This window comes from Patagioenas fasciata, chromosome 1 (assembly GCF_037038585.1).
Source record: "Patagioenas fasciata isolate bPatFas1 chromosome 1, bPatFas1.hap1, whole genome shotgun sequence".
In the NCBI taxonomy this organism is placed as follows: Eukaryota; Metazoa; Chordata; class Aves; order Columbiformes; family Columbidae; genus Patagioenas; species Patagioenas fasciata.
In genome coordinates, this window is record NC_092520.1 from 210,928,918 (window position 1) to 210,945,008 (window position 16,091).

Consider the following 16,091-nt stretch of genomic DNA (forward strand, 5'->3'; position numbering starts at 1 on the left):
TCCAGGCAGAAGTACCAAGGGCTTTTTTAGCATGAAGATTTCTTACCACCTTTTGAGTCTGTGCAGCTCAGTAAGAGCTAGGGTGGTATGAATTAAGGTGAGATTAATCATGTGCTTGTAAATTAGTCCTTGTGCCCATCACACTTTGTGGTTGGGGTGGGCTCGTCAAGAGTATTTTCATTTGAAGGTTTGAACGACACGTTTTGTCCTCTGTGGATTTTGTCTTTTGTAGAAGGACCTACCTCCCTCATTACATGGGTCTCTCTGAAAGAATTTGAGGAGAACATTTCTTTTGCTTTATTTCTTGTGTTTCCCCTGCCTCCCGTGATCTTAGCTGAGGTCCTGAAGCTGCATTCAGCTTGACAGGTTGTGGGTGAGGGAAATTCACAGAGGTCTTCTGGGAATATGGGTCCATTGAAAGGGAGAGAAAATATAGGTATCTGATCTCTATGGGCCATTCATGACTCACCAAAGTTATTTAAGGCACGAAAAAATTGTTTTGAAAGTAACAATACTAGTGGAGCTTGGGTCCCTGTGGAAAAAGGATCTGTTGTCCTGTCCACCTTCTCATCCCACCCATTGGAAATGAAAATGTGAGTTAGAGATTGAACATCAGTGCTTCAGTTTGCAGGTGCTGAGTGTGATCCACCAGAGAAGCATCAGCATTTCCTGAGATGGATGCTCAGGTTCGGCACCCATGCATTACCCTGCCAGCCATTCCCATTTACCCAGCAGATTTTGCTTTGTTTGAATATTCTTGTTTAACATTTTGTTTGGTCCTCAAAGGCTTTTCCAGATACTGTGATCATTCAGATTCACTTCATTACTACCAAAAATTAATATTTGCATTGTAATGACTTAAACTGTACTACTGAGAAGCATGATTGTGCCCTGCAGGCACACAAAAAAGTGTAAATCCCTGTTCCTAAAACTTCCAGTGCAACCCGTTGTCTCCCAGAGGTTTCCACAGTCCTTTTATCAACAGCACAAAAGAAGAATAAAATAAAGCAAAACACCGTATATTATATTTGTTTGATAAGAATGGTTCTGAAAGCATTCAGAAAGTGGGAGTAAGTTTTTGGGTTTTTTCCGTGTTTTTTTTGTTTGGTTGTTTTTTGTTGTTGTTGGTTAATTGGTTGGTTGGTGGGGTTTTTTCTGGTGTTTTGTTATTGTTGTTGTTGTTTTATAACTGAGTCTTTTTAGTCTGAAAACAAACCTCACCTTGAGACTTTTGGACTTTGGAAGACCATAATCCATATTTGAATGTGGAGAGGGCCCCATCTTATTTTGGTGTCTAAAAGCTGTGAGGTGCAAGTCTTTTTAAAAAGGGCAAGATTTATTTTTCTTTTTGTTTTTTGAGAGGCATTGAAAGGGGGACTGACTGACAGACAGAGAGATCTGTGAATCGGGCACATAAGACGTCTCAAATTGGGCATCTGGAAATAAAGGCGCCTGAAATCTGTTGTCAACTTTGAAAATCCTATTTCCCCCTCGTCCCCCCCTGCCTCCTGCCAGCTTTGAAAGTTTGAACCGTGTTCTTTTTATCACATTTGTCATTCCTTAGTAATGAAGCTCTGGCATTCAAAATTTGGCTGACAGCTTCATGGGTATGAGCCAGAATGAAGTTCAACTTGCACCTTTCTGTGATGCACCCAGTGCTATTTGCAGCAAGAGGCAGAAGTCTGAACTAGAGGGACTCCAGCCTCATTTATTACGGCAATTACTGTCTTCTTGCTGATGCCAAAATTAAGCTTGTGTTCTTTATTCTAATGTAGATGGACAGGACCTGTTGAGGTGAACGCATCAGGAATGTTGAGAGAGAAAATGCCATGTATAAACCATTTATTCTCAGGCTATTCCTTCCTCTTAAATAATGTAAAGGTCATAAATATTCTGGAAATCGTGTAAAATCAGTGCTGCAAAAGACATTGAGCAGTTCCAGGCTAGCTTAGGTTTTATTTTATAGAGGCTCAAGTCTGGCACTCTAAAATTTGCTAATTTTAAATACATTTAAATGCATTTTCAAGGTAATTTAGATCTAAAAACTGAATGTATAGTTCAAGTGACGCTGGGAGAACTGGCTTTGGAGGAAAAAGCACAACTCAGAAATGAGGTCTGATATATGGTCTGCTGGGCATGGCTTGTGTTTTTGTCTGTGGCCAACTATATGGGTTGCACAAGGTATTTAGGATATGAACTGAGCATGGGCCAGAGTCCGAGTGTGCCAAGTACCCATAATCTGGAAGCAAGCACAACCATGAGTATGTCGTGCCAGATTTTGTGGCCATGTCATGTATGGATGACCATGAGCCAGCACTGGGCCCTTGTGGCCAGGAAAGCCAATGGTACCTGGGGTGGATTAGAAGGGAGGTGGTTATTAGGTTGAGAGAAGTTCTTCTTCCCTTCCACGCTGCCCTGGTCAGGCCACATCTGGAATGTTGTGTCCAGTTGTGGCCCCTCAGTTCCAGAAGGACAGGGAACTGCTGGAGAGAGTCCAGCGCAGCCACCAAGATGCTGAAGGGAGTGGAGCATCTCCCGTGTGAGGAAAGGCTGAGGGAGCTGGGGCTCTGGAGCTGGAGAAGAGGAGACTGAGGGGTGACCTCGTTAATATTTACAGATATAGAAAGGGTGAGTATCAGGAGGATGGAGCCAGGCTCTTCTCGGTGACAACCAATGATAGGACAAGAGGTAATGTGTTCGAACTAGAACACAGGAAGTTCCACTTAAATATGAGAAGAAACTTCTTCGCAGTGAGGGTGACAGACACTGGACCAGACTGCCCAGGGGGGTTGTGGAGTCTCCTTCTCTGCAGACATTCAAACCCGCCTGGACACCTTCCTGTGGAACCTCATCTGGGCATTCCTGCTGCGGCAGGGGGGTTGGACTGGATGAGCTTTTGAGGTCACTTCCAACCCCTGACATTGTGTGATTCTGTGATGTATCCTTGGGCAAACCCAGTGCTTCCTCTTTGCATTTCTTTAATTCAATTTTTGGCTTGAGGATGCGTTTTGAGAAGGCTCAGGTTTGGTTTGGGCTTAAAGGTGTCAACATTTGTGCTCCCATTGCTGTTTGCATTTGCAGTCCGAAGTCCTCCTGCTCCAACCACAGAGGTCGTACCTTCTCAGAGGTCCCACAGCTCAGGTTCTGCGTTGTTGAGACATTGCAGTAGCTGACACCCATCTCTGGGAAGGGCTGAAAACCACACTGAACTTTTAAAACATTTAGAAATCCCACCCTGATCTATGTGAAAGCATAATGTGCTTCAGACTGGATTACTCTTGAGTGACTAACATGTCATTTCCCTAAAGTGCGGAGCAAAGGACTCTGCTTTCTTTGAGCAAAACACAAGGACTGCTATAATTTAATTATTTTGGACCTGCGGTGGTTAATTAGAGCCTTTCCTGGGCTCCCCTGTGGGTTAATGGTCTTTAAACCATGTATCCAGTTGTTTGTTCAGATGAAATGTTTTAATTTTCAAATGCTTGTTATTTTTCCCTTCTATAAGTGTTGCTATGTTAGCAACATCACTACACCACTGTTGGTTGTCTCACACGAAAGTAAGATTTTTTTGGGAGAGAAAAATGTGTTGAAATTTAATTCCCATTTACATCCAGGTGGAATTGAAGTCTGGTTTCTGGGTTTTTGATTTCAAATGCGTAATGTATTTGAAGTGGCATCTGAACCTCTAAAGATGAGGTTTGTTGAATTGCCTTTTGATGCCCAACTTTAACTGATTTCAATGGGAACTGAAACAGAATTTGAATGCTAGAGGCAACATTTATATATAACAGCTCAAATCTTACGAAGCTGTGTGGATACAGATCCCTAAAGTAACACATGCTTGCAGTGTTTAGCTCAGAAGTTATTAAAACATTTTTTTGAAAATAAATAGATATTCCTGGTAAATTCTTTTAAGTCTTTTTTTCTTACAAGTGTAGTGACATGGTAGCTGACATAGGATGTTGTGAGGGTTGATTTTTGTGCTTTGTAAGGGGATGCACATGGAGTTTCTGTTGTCCTGTCGAGGAACTGAAAGTTTGCACAGGGTTCTTTTTGTTTTCTTTGAGTTAATTAGTGAACAGACAAAGGGACTTTATAAATCATATCTGAACCTATGCAGTAAGCAGGATACAAGTAGTTACACAAGCAGTGGCCAGTTTTGAATGGGGGAGATAGAGATGATAAGGCACGCTGTTGTAAATCACGGTCAGTGTCAAGTGAAGCAACACCTTCCCTTCTTTTAGTAGAATCATAGAACAGTTGGGGTTGAAGGGACCTTCAAAGCCCACCCAGTGCCACCCCTGCCATAGAACAGTTTGGGTTGAAGGGACCTTCAGAGCTCATCCAGTGCCACCCCTGCCATGAGCAGGGACATCTTCACCAGCTCAGGTTGCTCGGAGCCCCGTCCAGCCTGGCCTGGGTTGTCTCCAGGGATAGTTCATCCACCACCTCTCTGGGCAACCTGGGACAGGCTCTCACCACCCTTAGTGTCAAAAATTTCTTCCTCATGTTCAGCCTGAATCTTCCCACCTTTAGTTGAAAACCATCACCCCTTGTCCTATCGCAACAGGCCCTGCTAAAAAGTCTGTCCCCATCGTATTTATAAGTCCCCTTTAAGTACTGAAAGGCCTCAGTAAAGTCTCCCTGGAGCTTTCTTGTCTCCACGATGAACAACCCCAACGCTCTCAGTCTGATGTTGGGATGTAACCATCTGCATGGGTTGCCCAAGTAACTGGACAATAAACTTTTTTTCTGCTCTGGATTACAATTGTATCTGAAACTTTAGCGCTGGTAAAACCTCAACAAAATGTTTCTAAAACACACAAGGCATGTTCATTGCAGTGTGCTGTGCCAAACATTTCTTTTCTTTCCTCTCCCTCCCCAGCGATCAAAGAGAAATACATGGACTGGACGGAGTTTCTAATACACGATCTGACTGGCGCCCGGACTGCACCTGCGAATTTACTGGAAGGCGTATGTATTAGATTGCAGTTTCTATCCGATAAAAGTGTCACGATGTGCATGCTGCAGCCGTGTTTGTGCTTCCAAAGTGTCGGGCTGTGTGTTTGCAGCATCCCTGTGCTGGCAGCGGCATCGCTGGCCAAAAGTTGGTGGCAACGTTGCCTTTTTTTCTGTTGGATCTGCTTCTGACCCAGTGATGGGTAGTTTGTCTTGCCTTGAGGCTGGAAAGTGCTGCTTAGAAAGCTGGGTACTCAAAAAAGGATGGGTGGTGGAGGAGAGCATTGAGGGAGTCCATAGGAAGGACACAACCCCTTAGTACCCCTTAGATCCACCAAAATTACGACCTGAGCTTTCAGGTCAGGACATAGTTTGAAGAGGGTGTAGCAGGTTGGTGGGGATTTATGTGTGTGTGGAAATACCTCCCTCAAGGATGTTTTCTCCACCTAAACAGAGCAGTCAGATTTAACAGAGAAGTCGGGTGAGGTGGCCTCAGTTGTCAGTAGTCAAGAGAGAAGAAGAGGCTGATTTTTTTAGATTCACCCCGATGGCCAAATGCCCAGTCTGTGCAGTGTATTCACAGGGGCGACTTGCATCTGGGACAGCCTCAGCTTGCCTTAAGATATTGGACAAAAATCCCACAGATTCACTTTGAATCTGTGGGAACAGGGCACCTCCTCCATCAGGACCTACCCCGCTCTTGCGTGGATGCTGTGCAGGCATTTGGAGAGGAGACAGCCCATCCTGCAGGAGATCATTCTCTCTGTCCCTCTATTCAGGCCAAGAGTGAAGGCATACAGGTGGTTTACCTTTGTGTAAGCACTCAAGTTGGCTTTTTGGAAGAAAGTGTGCATCCAGGCACCGTTTTTGATCATTTTGTCCCTGGTCACTCCCACCTGCCACAACTGTGCCCTGTTTCCATGCGGCTTTGCAGCACAAGCTGCAATAATAGTGTACCATCAGGGATACTTTTTTCCCCCCAGTCTGTTAGCCGAGCATCCCTTGCACACCCAAAATCATGCACATCCAAAATAACACACATCCTCAGGCCAACTGCATCCCTGGACTGCTCCCAGGTGGCACATGCAAAAAGCTGGTGGATCCAACACCCATCTCGATGGCCAATGCCACCGCCAATCTCTCCATTGCCTTTCTGCAGGCAGAGAAAAGAGGCAGCTCCAGGCAGAAATGCAGAGAGGGAAAACAGTGCATTGGCTCAGAACAGTTTCTGACCTTTTTCTGGTGTTTTATGTAATATACGTGCTTAGTGCTGTCTGTGTTGTGCGATGTATGTAACCCCCTGTCGACAGATTTGCTGCTCGTGAGTGCTGCAGATTGTTGTTATACTGTTAAATCAATATGTAGTGATACCTTTTTTTTTTAACATGCTAGCTATGCATATAAAGAGTTCTTGCATTATGGTAAATGTTAATATTTCATGCAAGCCAATTATTAATTTTACCCATTCAGTTCTCAGGGGTAAGTGACAACCCATTGGCTTAAAATTTAGCACACAAATCAGAGAAACAATATTCACGTTTGAACAGCCAGGGATTTATTATAATGAGTTAAATCGTTACACCATTGTTTCATATTAAAGAATGTCTTGTTGCAATGAAGCAGTTGTATGAGGGGAAAAAAAGAGCATTGTATCAGTTATATTATTCAATTTTGACACTGCATTTTGCCATGAAATAATATTTGAAGGTCACTTACATTGTAGAGGAGTGGCTTATAATGGCAAATACATTGTTTGGAGAAATATCTATTAATCATAAAGCTGGTTAAAACTGTACATGTGATAACATTATAGTGAGTTTTAATTACATTTTTAACCAAATTCTCATTCTGTTGCCTGCAATTTTGGCTTAAGAGAGATGTAATCAAAATTGGTTTAATTTCAAAATCTTGAATATTTTCAAAATCCAATATGGAAGAGAACTTTTTTTTGAAAAATAAGGCTTTTTCCTCTCTTTTTTATTCCGTAGCCACCCCTAGAAAGAACGATCCTAGACTTACTCTGATTTACAGAATTAATATTTTTTAAAAATACTGTGAAATGTTTATATTGTTTAATTAAGTAGAAGTGGGAAAAACACCCACAAACGTCCTTTTTTAAAAACATATTTTGCCTGTGCTTAGAATCTCCTGTGGGGACCAATGCTTCCAACTCTTGGGGTGTTTTTTAGTGCTGCTCTTAAAACTCTGGAATCAAGAAATTGCATAAGAATTGGCCTTTTTTTTAATTTGTAAAGAAACTTAACCACTACATTAGTGGAGAAAAGCTTGACAACACAGAGATGCTCACAATCACAAAACAAAAATACTAAGCCCCCAAGGTATCATTCTGCAAAGCATCTCATGGTTTTTTAATGCCTGCAGTTGGCAGCTTTGCAGGTGTAAAGTTAAGCACATGTGTAGACTGTTGCAAAACTGGGATCACAGAAAATACTATATGTAAGCAAATAATCTCATTTACTGGGGTTTCTTGGGCTTGGTGGCTTGGTCCAGCAAATCCTGTGCACCTCGGGCTTTGATCCCAAGGCCATTTGTGCTGGTGAGAACCTGCCCTTGGCTTTGGAGTAACCACCATAGACTCTTTCATCCATGGTGGTGGGGGATAATTTGCTTTGTACACCAGTAGGAATGAGATAAAGCTTTTGGTGGGACTGATTTGCACAGAGGGCAATTTTAGTGTCATGCCCAAAGTAATTGCCTTATAGGTAAATGCCAGTGTCCAGTCCTGTGATTGGTTATTATCAGCTGCAATCAATGAGAATTTGGTTTGAAATCCTCCAGCTTAATTGGGCTTCGAGTTGTTCAGGAGCAACTGAAGTGGATGTGCATTATGAGCTGTTCCACCTTTTATTATTCTTTTTTTGTTGTTGTTGATGATGTCGGTTGAGAAATTAGCACAACTGTTGTTTTCTGTTTTACTTCTGAATTTGCACTTGGAAGACATTGGGTAAAATAGAAGAAGAACAGACTGTTTGCTGATCGCTTGGATGATGGTGTGAAAAACAAAAATAATCTTCTGCTGTCATCTGTTTCCTTGAGAAGTCTTCAAATAAAGTTTAAAATAAGGAGTTTTGCTTCTATTCAAACAGCCTCTGCGAGGAAAAAACCCTGTAGACCTCATTACAGTTGATTCCTTAATAGAGCTGCAGGATTCCCAGAATCCCTTTCAGTACTGGATAGTTAGTGTGGTTGAAAATGTTGGAGGAAGATTACGCCTTCGCTATGTGGGATTGGAGGAGACTGAATCCTATGACCAGTGGTTGTTTTACTTGGATTGCAGACTTCGACCAGTCGGTTGGTGTCAAGAGAATAAATACAGAATGGATCCACCTGCAGGTAAAGAGCCTCCTAAAAATACTTGTCTCTCTTTCATGCTGTTTACTGATGTTTGGAGATACTCGTGCAACCCATTTCTTCCTCTCCAGTATTCACATTGCTTTGGCAGTAGTTCGTAGCTGTGACACAGATGACATGTGAGAGTCACCTAATTTATGTTCAAAATCAGGTAAACTGTATTAAATGTATTTAATAAATTCAGTTTGGCTTAGCTCACTCCCAGAAGGAAGCAGCATCTAGGAAAAGCAGTTTGGTGCAGTTTTCCACCAAGAAGCAGACCCGATGGCGATAGTCCAAGGATGTTCCTGCTTGCTTGGCCCTTTGCAGTGGTATTTCAGTGGCCAGGTCTTCCTGACCATACTGTAGACATCCTGGTGGAGGCCTCACTGCGAGCCCGTCTTCTGCTGCCCATATTAAGTCCTAGGTGACACCTCGGGGCATATATTAGGCTCCATTTGCTTTCCCTTTACCCAAAGACCTCTTGCCCATTTGTCTTCTTGTGGTCACACACGTTTCTCTTGGGTAGCAGTAGACCTCCATGAAATTTCCCAGGGCTGGAGAGAGTGTTTTGGGACCCTCATGGTCCTTCTATAACAGGTCTTTCATACTCTGCTGTAACATCGCTGTACAGCTGCCAAGTGAGACCCGTCTTGTGTGTAACCAGTCAGGAAGTGCAGTGAGTGTGCTGGGTTTGTCTGTCTGTCCATATCAACTCACCCATTGAGGAACTATGGGATGTCTGTTTCTATAAAGTAAGAAAATACTCCTTTGAGCCAGGGTAGGTGGGGTCTTTCAGATTTCAAAGACCAAAATTTTGTCCTGCAGTTTCTCCAAGGGACTGGATTCTTTACAAGTAGTCAGACCAGATTCAACATCAGGAGATTGCAGCTCTCTGGAGTTGAGTTTAGTGTTCAAACCAGCTGGGAAGGAGGGAGGTAGAGACTGCAGTTAAGTCAGTCTAAGGTCAGGAACTGGAAGTCCCAAATCCAGGAGCAGGAGAAGTTCAAGGGACAGGAGCTGAGCAGAAGAGTCAGGATCAAGCAGGCTGGGCAAGAATGGAGTTTAGGGGTCAGCTGGAATCAGACGCCAATCATTAGGACTGGGTTTGGCAAGAGGAGCAGGATCAAACCAGCAGTGCAAGGAGTGCAGGGCTGAGTGTGGGGGAAAATATAAGGTTTACTAAGGTTTAACAAGCAGGATAAGGCCAAGGGACCACAGCGCATAGCAGAGGCTCAGCTGCTTGCAGCGTCTTGGAAAAATGCTTGCAGAGGCATTCACTGTCATCTTCTGGGGCTTTTGGAGTTGTGCTTCCATCCAGGCTATACCCCATTACAGCGGGACAAGACTTGGGAGGTGAGTTATCTCCACCACACCAGTAATACTGGTCAAAACCTTGTGAAAATTTCTGGGAGATTGCATTTCTATCTTCTCAGGGTGTTTGGTTCTGTGTTGGTCTGACTTGAGTTGTCTGGATTAGTTGAGTCAAGTTGGTTGACTTGACTTCTCTTGGAGGTGGAGATCTTGTTAAACATGACAGCTTGGACTGTTGCATGGTCTTTGGTGCAGAAAGTGTGCAGTATCTGTATTTTTCGTAAAGCTTTGACTTATACCTGGGGCCACAAATCTGTTTGTTAAGTCCTGTGGAGCATGGCCACCAGTTGCTAGCTGTTTGCACCTCCAAGCCAGGTGCCCTAGGACTACTGTTTCCCTTGAGAGATGAAGTCCTTTCTTGGTTAATGCACAAGTTTTGGCCCAGCAGACCTATTCCACGTTTTCCTGTGCAGGTGAACAACTTGTCCAGGTCCGTGACTTGTTTTTCTTGTGTCATGGGTGAAGTTTTCCCATGGGTGTCAAATGATAGGAGAAAGGTAGCTCTCCTTTGTGTGGATATTTCTGCTATGACTGCTGTCCGTCACATCTGTCCTTCACAGAGCAGTTAGCCCAATACTTGCAGTTGTTGTGTTCACAACTCTGTCTGGGTCTTGGGTCCAAGTTGGGATCTCAAATGCTTTTAGGAAGCCTGTGTTTTTCTTCACTGATTGGTAGGAATCAATGTTCCACATCACTTCTTAATTAGATACACATGCTGGAGAGCATGAATATCACTCAATCTGTTACTTTAGAGAGTATTTGTGTTACAGAGAAACACTTTTTCATTGACTGTCTTTGAACCCTCTTGGCCTGTATAGGTTTGGTGAATCAATACAGAAACAGCCCAAATGAGATTTGTGCTTCCTCTTTGTTTATTCTGTTGTCTTTCTACTCTTTTCTCTTTTTATCCAGTTGTACTTCCTTCTCTAGGGATTCCCTCCTCTGCCTTTTTTTTTAATGTTCATTTTTTTAGTTGTCTCAAAACTTGTTATTGGACTCTTTTTCTTCTCCCCTCTCCTTGATTTAACTGCTTTAAAAATGTCTTTCTCTTGTGTTCTCATCTGTCTTCATCTGATATCTGTTTCCTCTCTTTGTCATTTTCTCTGGTCATTCACTTTTTAGTGAACGTTGTTATTAATAAATCCAATGCCCCAGTTCTTCTTCCTGACTTCCAGTGAATTAAATAGGTGGTCACTACATCTCCTCAAGTTGTATCTCACAGGAGTTGACTGAGAAAAGACCCTTTGGGTCTGAACCCTTCCATTTCATCACAGGTCTTCTCATGAATGCTCCCTGCTTCTGGTCTGCCCAGTTTTCAGGCTCTGCGCTGCAGGGAATAGCCAGTCAGAAATGGGAATCCGATGGTCTTCCAGAGGCAGGGATGCTGGTTGTGCCACCTCTGACATAGTGGACTATATCAGCCGTTTGATGTCCACCCAACAGCAACATGTTCACAAAGCACAATGGGTGAATAAAGCTCATGAGATAGTTGTGGTATCACATTAACCCAGAGCAACAAGAGGGAAGAGGCCAAGTGGCTGGTCTTAGGGGATCTATTTCAGATCAAAGATCTGAAATCTGGGAGCAAGCAGGTAGGCAAGCAGTTGTGAGTTGTCAGGATGAGAAGGTGGCAGCAGAGGGCTCTAAAGAAACTCAGGGATGAAGCTATTAAACCACAAATTGTCAAAGGATGCAATTTCCTACAAGCCCCAGGCCAGGAGAGTGTGCCAGGGACACATCTCTGCCTGCTTACATCCTAGTGACTTCTGTAGTAAATAGAATTTGGGCTAGGAAGACCTTCATTGTATGAAAGACTTAGTATGGACCTTCTTGGGCAAGAGAGGTAGTTGTGTGGGCAGTATGTTGACTTTTTACACACCAGGGATTAAATTCACCTGCTGTAGGGTAAACCTTAAAAAGACAGTTCAACATGAGGTATTGCTTTCTCTTTATGATCAGTGGAGAAAAGGGGATACCTAAGACATGTCTAGCATAGGCCAGGTGAAATGACATCTTCATAAGCCTGTTTTTTCCCCTTGGGGGTTGAAAGCAAGGAGCACAGACCTGGTTGTCTAACTTGAGCATCTGAAGCCAGTTGAATGATTCCTTGATTGATAACAGGAACAGCCTTAGACTGCGTATCAAAGCTGTTATGAATCTCCTCTGAATAGATACCGAGGACATGCAGTTCCTCCCAAATCAGGCTGTGTGTTCAATTGCTGTCAAATGCAGATGTTCATCTGCAAGTCAGTTCTGCAGGTCGTTGCAGTGCTTTGCCTGCCCTTGACTTGGGTGCTGGGTGTGCTCTTTTATCTTTATTTCCCTTTGTGTCTGGGCCGTGATTTTTCTGTGTTGACCCACCCGTAGACCCTGCCAAGTTGGGTTTCACTTTGTGCAGCAGTTTGCGGTCCATCTTTTCAAGATTTCAAGAGCATTTCATATAAAGGAGATCCCACGGATCCAAATGTCTACAGTATTTTGGGTGGAAATGGCTCTTTTCTGAAAACTGTCCACATTTCAGCCCCGACTTAATGTGCAAGAGGGTTCTGTCTTCTCCAAATATATATCTTAATCCTAAATAAGCCTCCTTGCTAGTGCGAATTAGCAGAGGCCACTTGACACAGACCCACTGATGGTCTTGCCTTGACTGCTTATGTAGGAAGGGATCGTCTAATTTTATGTTACGTTCTATTTAAAGACAAATTGGCAGTAATTTTAATTGCTCACTCCTTGTTAACCTAAACACAAATTGACACAGTACACTTTGTTCAATTACCTGCAACCCCATCACTTAAACAAAACGCTTTATGCTCTTTTAACTGTGTGATTTAGTGTCTATGTACTTACCAACCTAAGCGAGCTGCCAGTAATTAAATGCACATATGATATTGCTTGCTGTTTGTTGAAACCATTGGAATTGTCTTAATCTCTCAAAGTTTGTTCACACTTCCCAAAGAAGTTGCTGCTTGTTGTCACTGATCTTGAACAAAGTCACCCAAAATGCCACTTTCTTCTTCTTCCCTGTGCTTCACTGCCATCATGATAGAAATCGAAGGTCTATCTTTAGTTTGCTGTGTCCAGGGAGCATACAGCAGGGTTTTCCAAAACTCAGACTTTTTGTTAGTTGAAACAACAGGCTGACTGCAACTTGGGATAAAATAAAGTTGTATTGTTTCCCTGGTTGGCATCATTTAAGTAAAAAAAAGGGAAGAAAGTTGAGTCGTTGCTTTCCGTGGGCTTCAAACTGATCAGAGCTCCTAAATGGAAGGGGGAACTGGAGCAACAAGGCTATAAAATAATGAACAATTAGATAAAGAGTGCCCTTCTTAACACTTGTGACTGCTGCACACACTGTAAACAAAGACTTGACATGGATATTCCTGGTAATAACTAGAGAGTTGATGAATTAAAAATATAGCCCTGAAAGGTTAACGTTTCCCTTTAAGTGTATTTAAATTCATATGCATATCCTTGATGTCTGCTCTGAAGTAGTGAGGTTTGATATAGTGGAAGTATAAATACACCCACTTCCAGTGAGTGATTCTGCAAATCCTGTTTTCATAAGGTCTTAAATCTGTTGAGATCAGAGCATAAAATTCTCTTGTACTGTCAGTGCTAGGTGAAAACAGTGCTTGCCAATTCCTTTTTTTTTAATACATATTTTTATTTCCTCTTTCGGAATTGTAAGATACAGCAGTAAATCTTTGGTAGCTAGTAAATATATACGGTTATTAGATGTACAGAATTTAAATGCAAATTGGGCCAAATTGAACTGTGATCTAAGTGCATGAAGCTAAACTGACAGAAGAAAAACCTCATGCTATTCACTCCATATCAAGGTTCAAGTTTATTATTGAGCAAATGTTCATTTCCATTTTAATAATTGTTGCAATCTATCTACCTATCTTGTCTCTTTAAGACCTTGATATGAATGTTCTGCAATAACTTGTTATGTGCAGGATAACAATATGTTTTCTAGGGCAGAAGTAAATCCAAGACAATGTTCTTCATCATAGCATTGTTTCCTACATTGTTTCCTTTGATTATTCGTAGACATTTCACTGTACTGAGCCATAAAGGGCTTGTTAATATAATGATTTAATAATATTAAACCTATTTAAAGAAACATGCTGAAAGCAATGTGAATCTGCACAAAGATGTTGCCTGGAAGTATAATGATGAAAATTCATAAGTATAAGTGTTTAAATTGGTGTGATAGTCTGGTTTGAGTGTGTGGTACCAACAAATGGTCCTGGGTAGAGATGTAACCGAAATGGTCCTTCCCACAAAAAAACCCAACCCCGCAATTAATAATAATAATAATAATGATAATAATAATAAACCCTTTCAAATGAACAGAAGCTTTGGTAAAGGTATTTCTGGTTTTGTTCAAATATAACTAATATTGGCTGAAGACCTGAGGCTCCTCAAACTGGAAAACATCAGTTTTTTTGAGAACTGAAAATCAAAGGAGAGTTTTTGTTATTTTCAAGTAATGAGATAACATGGTTGTCGTTTCTTCAACAGGAAATGAAGGACATGTATTTCTCTGGGTTTTACTTCAGGATATGAAACACAATCTTCCTCAAATGTGGCCCTGCTAGTTGCTTTTGTGTTGGATTTATCCACGCTATACAGATCAGAATTTACACACTGTTCATTTCACTTGTACTATCCATTTTTATGACATAGGAGCTTAAGTCTTTCAAAAACGTTTGATCCCCAAACAGTCACCTCTTGATTTTATTTTTCTTCTGTCATTGCTTTAGATATTTATTCTCTGAAGACTATATCCGAGTGGAAATGCGCTCTGGAAAAATCCCTTAACGATGCAGCAAATTTTCCTCTTCCAATGGAAGTGTTCAAGGTAAAAGACACACGTTTTTCCTTCAGTTACAGAACCCAACAATGAATAAATATCATGCAGTGTTTAGTGGTTTATGTTTAACTTCTGCAGTAAAAACAGTTGCTGCTTTAATGCATCACCATGAAAGCCACAAGTGAGATATTTGTCTAAAATGCAGTTTTACTCTCATGCAGATTTTCATCTGAGAACAAATTTCTTGCAGTGTTTTATAGGGGCTGGGGGTGATCAGCACTGATTTCTCCAAGATTATTTTCAATGTTTAATTTTTAATTACTCTGTTAGACCTGTGCAAAGGCATCGTCTACAACTGTGAAATTTTAGGGCTACAAATGTGAAAGCTGTCGTCAATTACGCAGCTTTTTGTGAGCCTTGCACCAACATTTTCATCTGATCATGAGCCACAAGTCAGAGAAACCTCCTTCAGGGACCTGTAGTGGAAGTGGGAGATGATTTTGCTCCCACATCTTGTAATCTTTTTTTCTTTTGTTTTTTTCCTCACTCTGTTCTTTAATAGTTAGAGATGTGCTCCAGCCCTGAGGCAGCAGCTTTAATTTCCCATCTAAATCTACACTGCTGTTAATTATGACGGCTCCAGATAGTCCCGATTTCTAGCTGTGCCTGTAAGGTTTCTAGCAGTTACATCCTTGCTGTGGTGAGATGGGCAGTGTGGCCATGGGTGCAAGAGGATGCTCGGGGCAGTGTGTACTCTGGTGTCACCTCCTGCTTGGGGACCTGGTAGACCACAGTGTCTGTCCCCTCTGCCATTCCTGGCTCATCCAGCATAGGGACCCTCTGGGTTCTTTCCCTTGTCCCATAAGGAACATTGCACTGGGACACCCCAAAACCTCTATGCAACTGGAGGAGGACATCCACCACGTCCTGAATATCCGCCATGCGGCTGAATATGAGCCAGCAGTGTGCCCAGGTGACCAAGAAGGCAACCAGCATCCTGGCTTGTATCAGCACTGGTGTGGCCAGCAGGACCAGCCCAGTGACTGTCCCCCTGTTCTGGGCATGGGTGAGACCAAACCTCAAATTCTGGGGTCAGTTTTGGGCCGCTCACAACAAGAAAGCCCTTGAGGTGCTGGAGCGAGTGGAGAGAAGGGAATGGAGCTGGGGAAGGGGCTGGAGCACAAGTGTGATGGGAGCGGCTGAGGGACCTGGGGGGTTCAGCTGGAGAACAGGAGCTGAGGGGAGACCTTCTGATCTCTGAACTGCCTGAAAGGAGCTTGGAGCCAGGGGGGGGTCAAGCTCTGCTCCCCAGGAACAAGTGATAGAACAAGAGGAAATGGCCTCAGGTTGTTCCAGGGAAGATTCAGATTGGATATTAAGAAAAGTTTATTCATGGAAAGGATTGTCAGGCATTGGAACAGGCTGCACAGGGCAGTGGTGGAGTCACCATCCCTGGAGGGGTTTAAAAGACATGTAGATTAGGTTCTTATGGACATGGTTTAGTGTCAGAGTTAGGTTAATGGTTGGACTCGACGATCTTGAGGATCTTTTCCAACCAAAATGATTCTATGATTCTATGCCCCAACCT

The 16,091-nt window shown here is 42.6% G+C and overlaps 1 protein-coding gene across 3 annotated transcripts in view; it reads left to right on the top strand.

The window, feature by feature from the left end:
• The window catches only part of SFMBT2 (Scm like with four mbt domains 2), a 128,586-nt gene that overhangs the window by 52,093 nt on the left and 60,402 nt on the right, over positions 1-16,091 (top strand). For 2 of the 3 annotated variants that reach the window (XM_065855554.2, XM_071803535.1), the window contains 3 exons: positions 4,886-4,974; positions 8,067-8,313; positions 14,454-14,551. In XM_065855554.2, coding sequence (XP_065711626.1) covers positions 4,886-4,974; positions 8,067-8,313; positions 14,454-14,551 — 434 coding nt within the window. Of the gene's footprint in view, positions 1-4,885; positions 4,975-8,066; positions 8,314-14,453; positions 14,552-16,091 lie in introns of those variants that run through there. The other variant, XM_071803536.1, reaches the window with a different exon arrangement.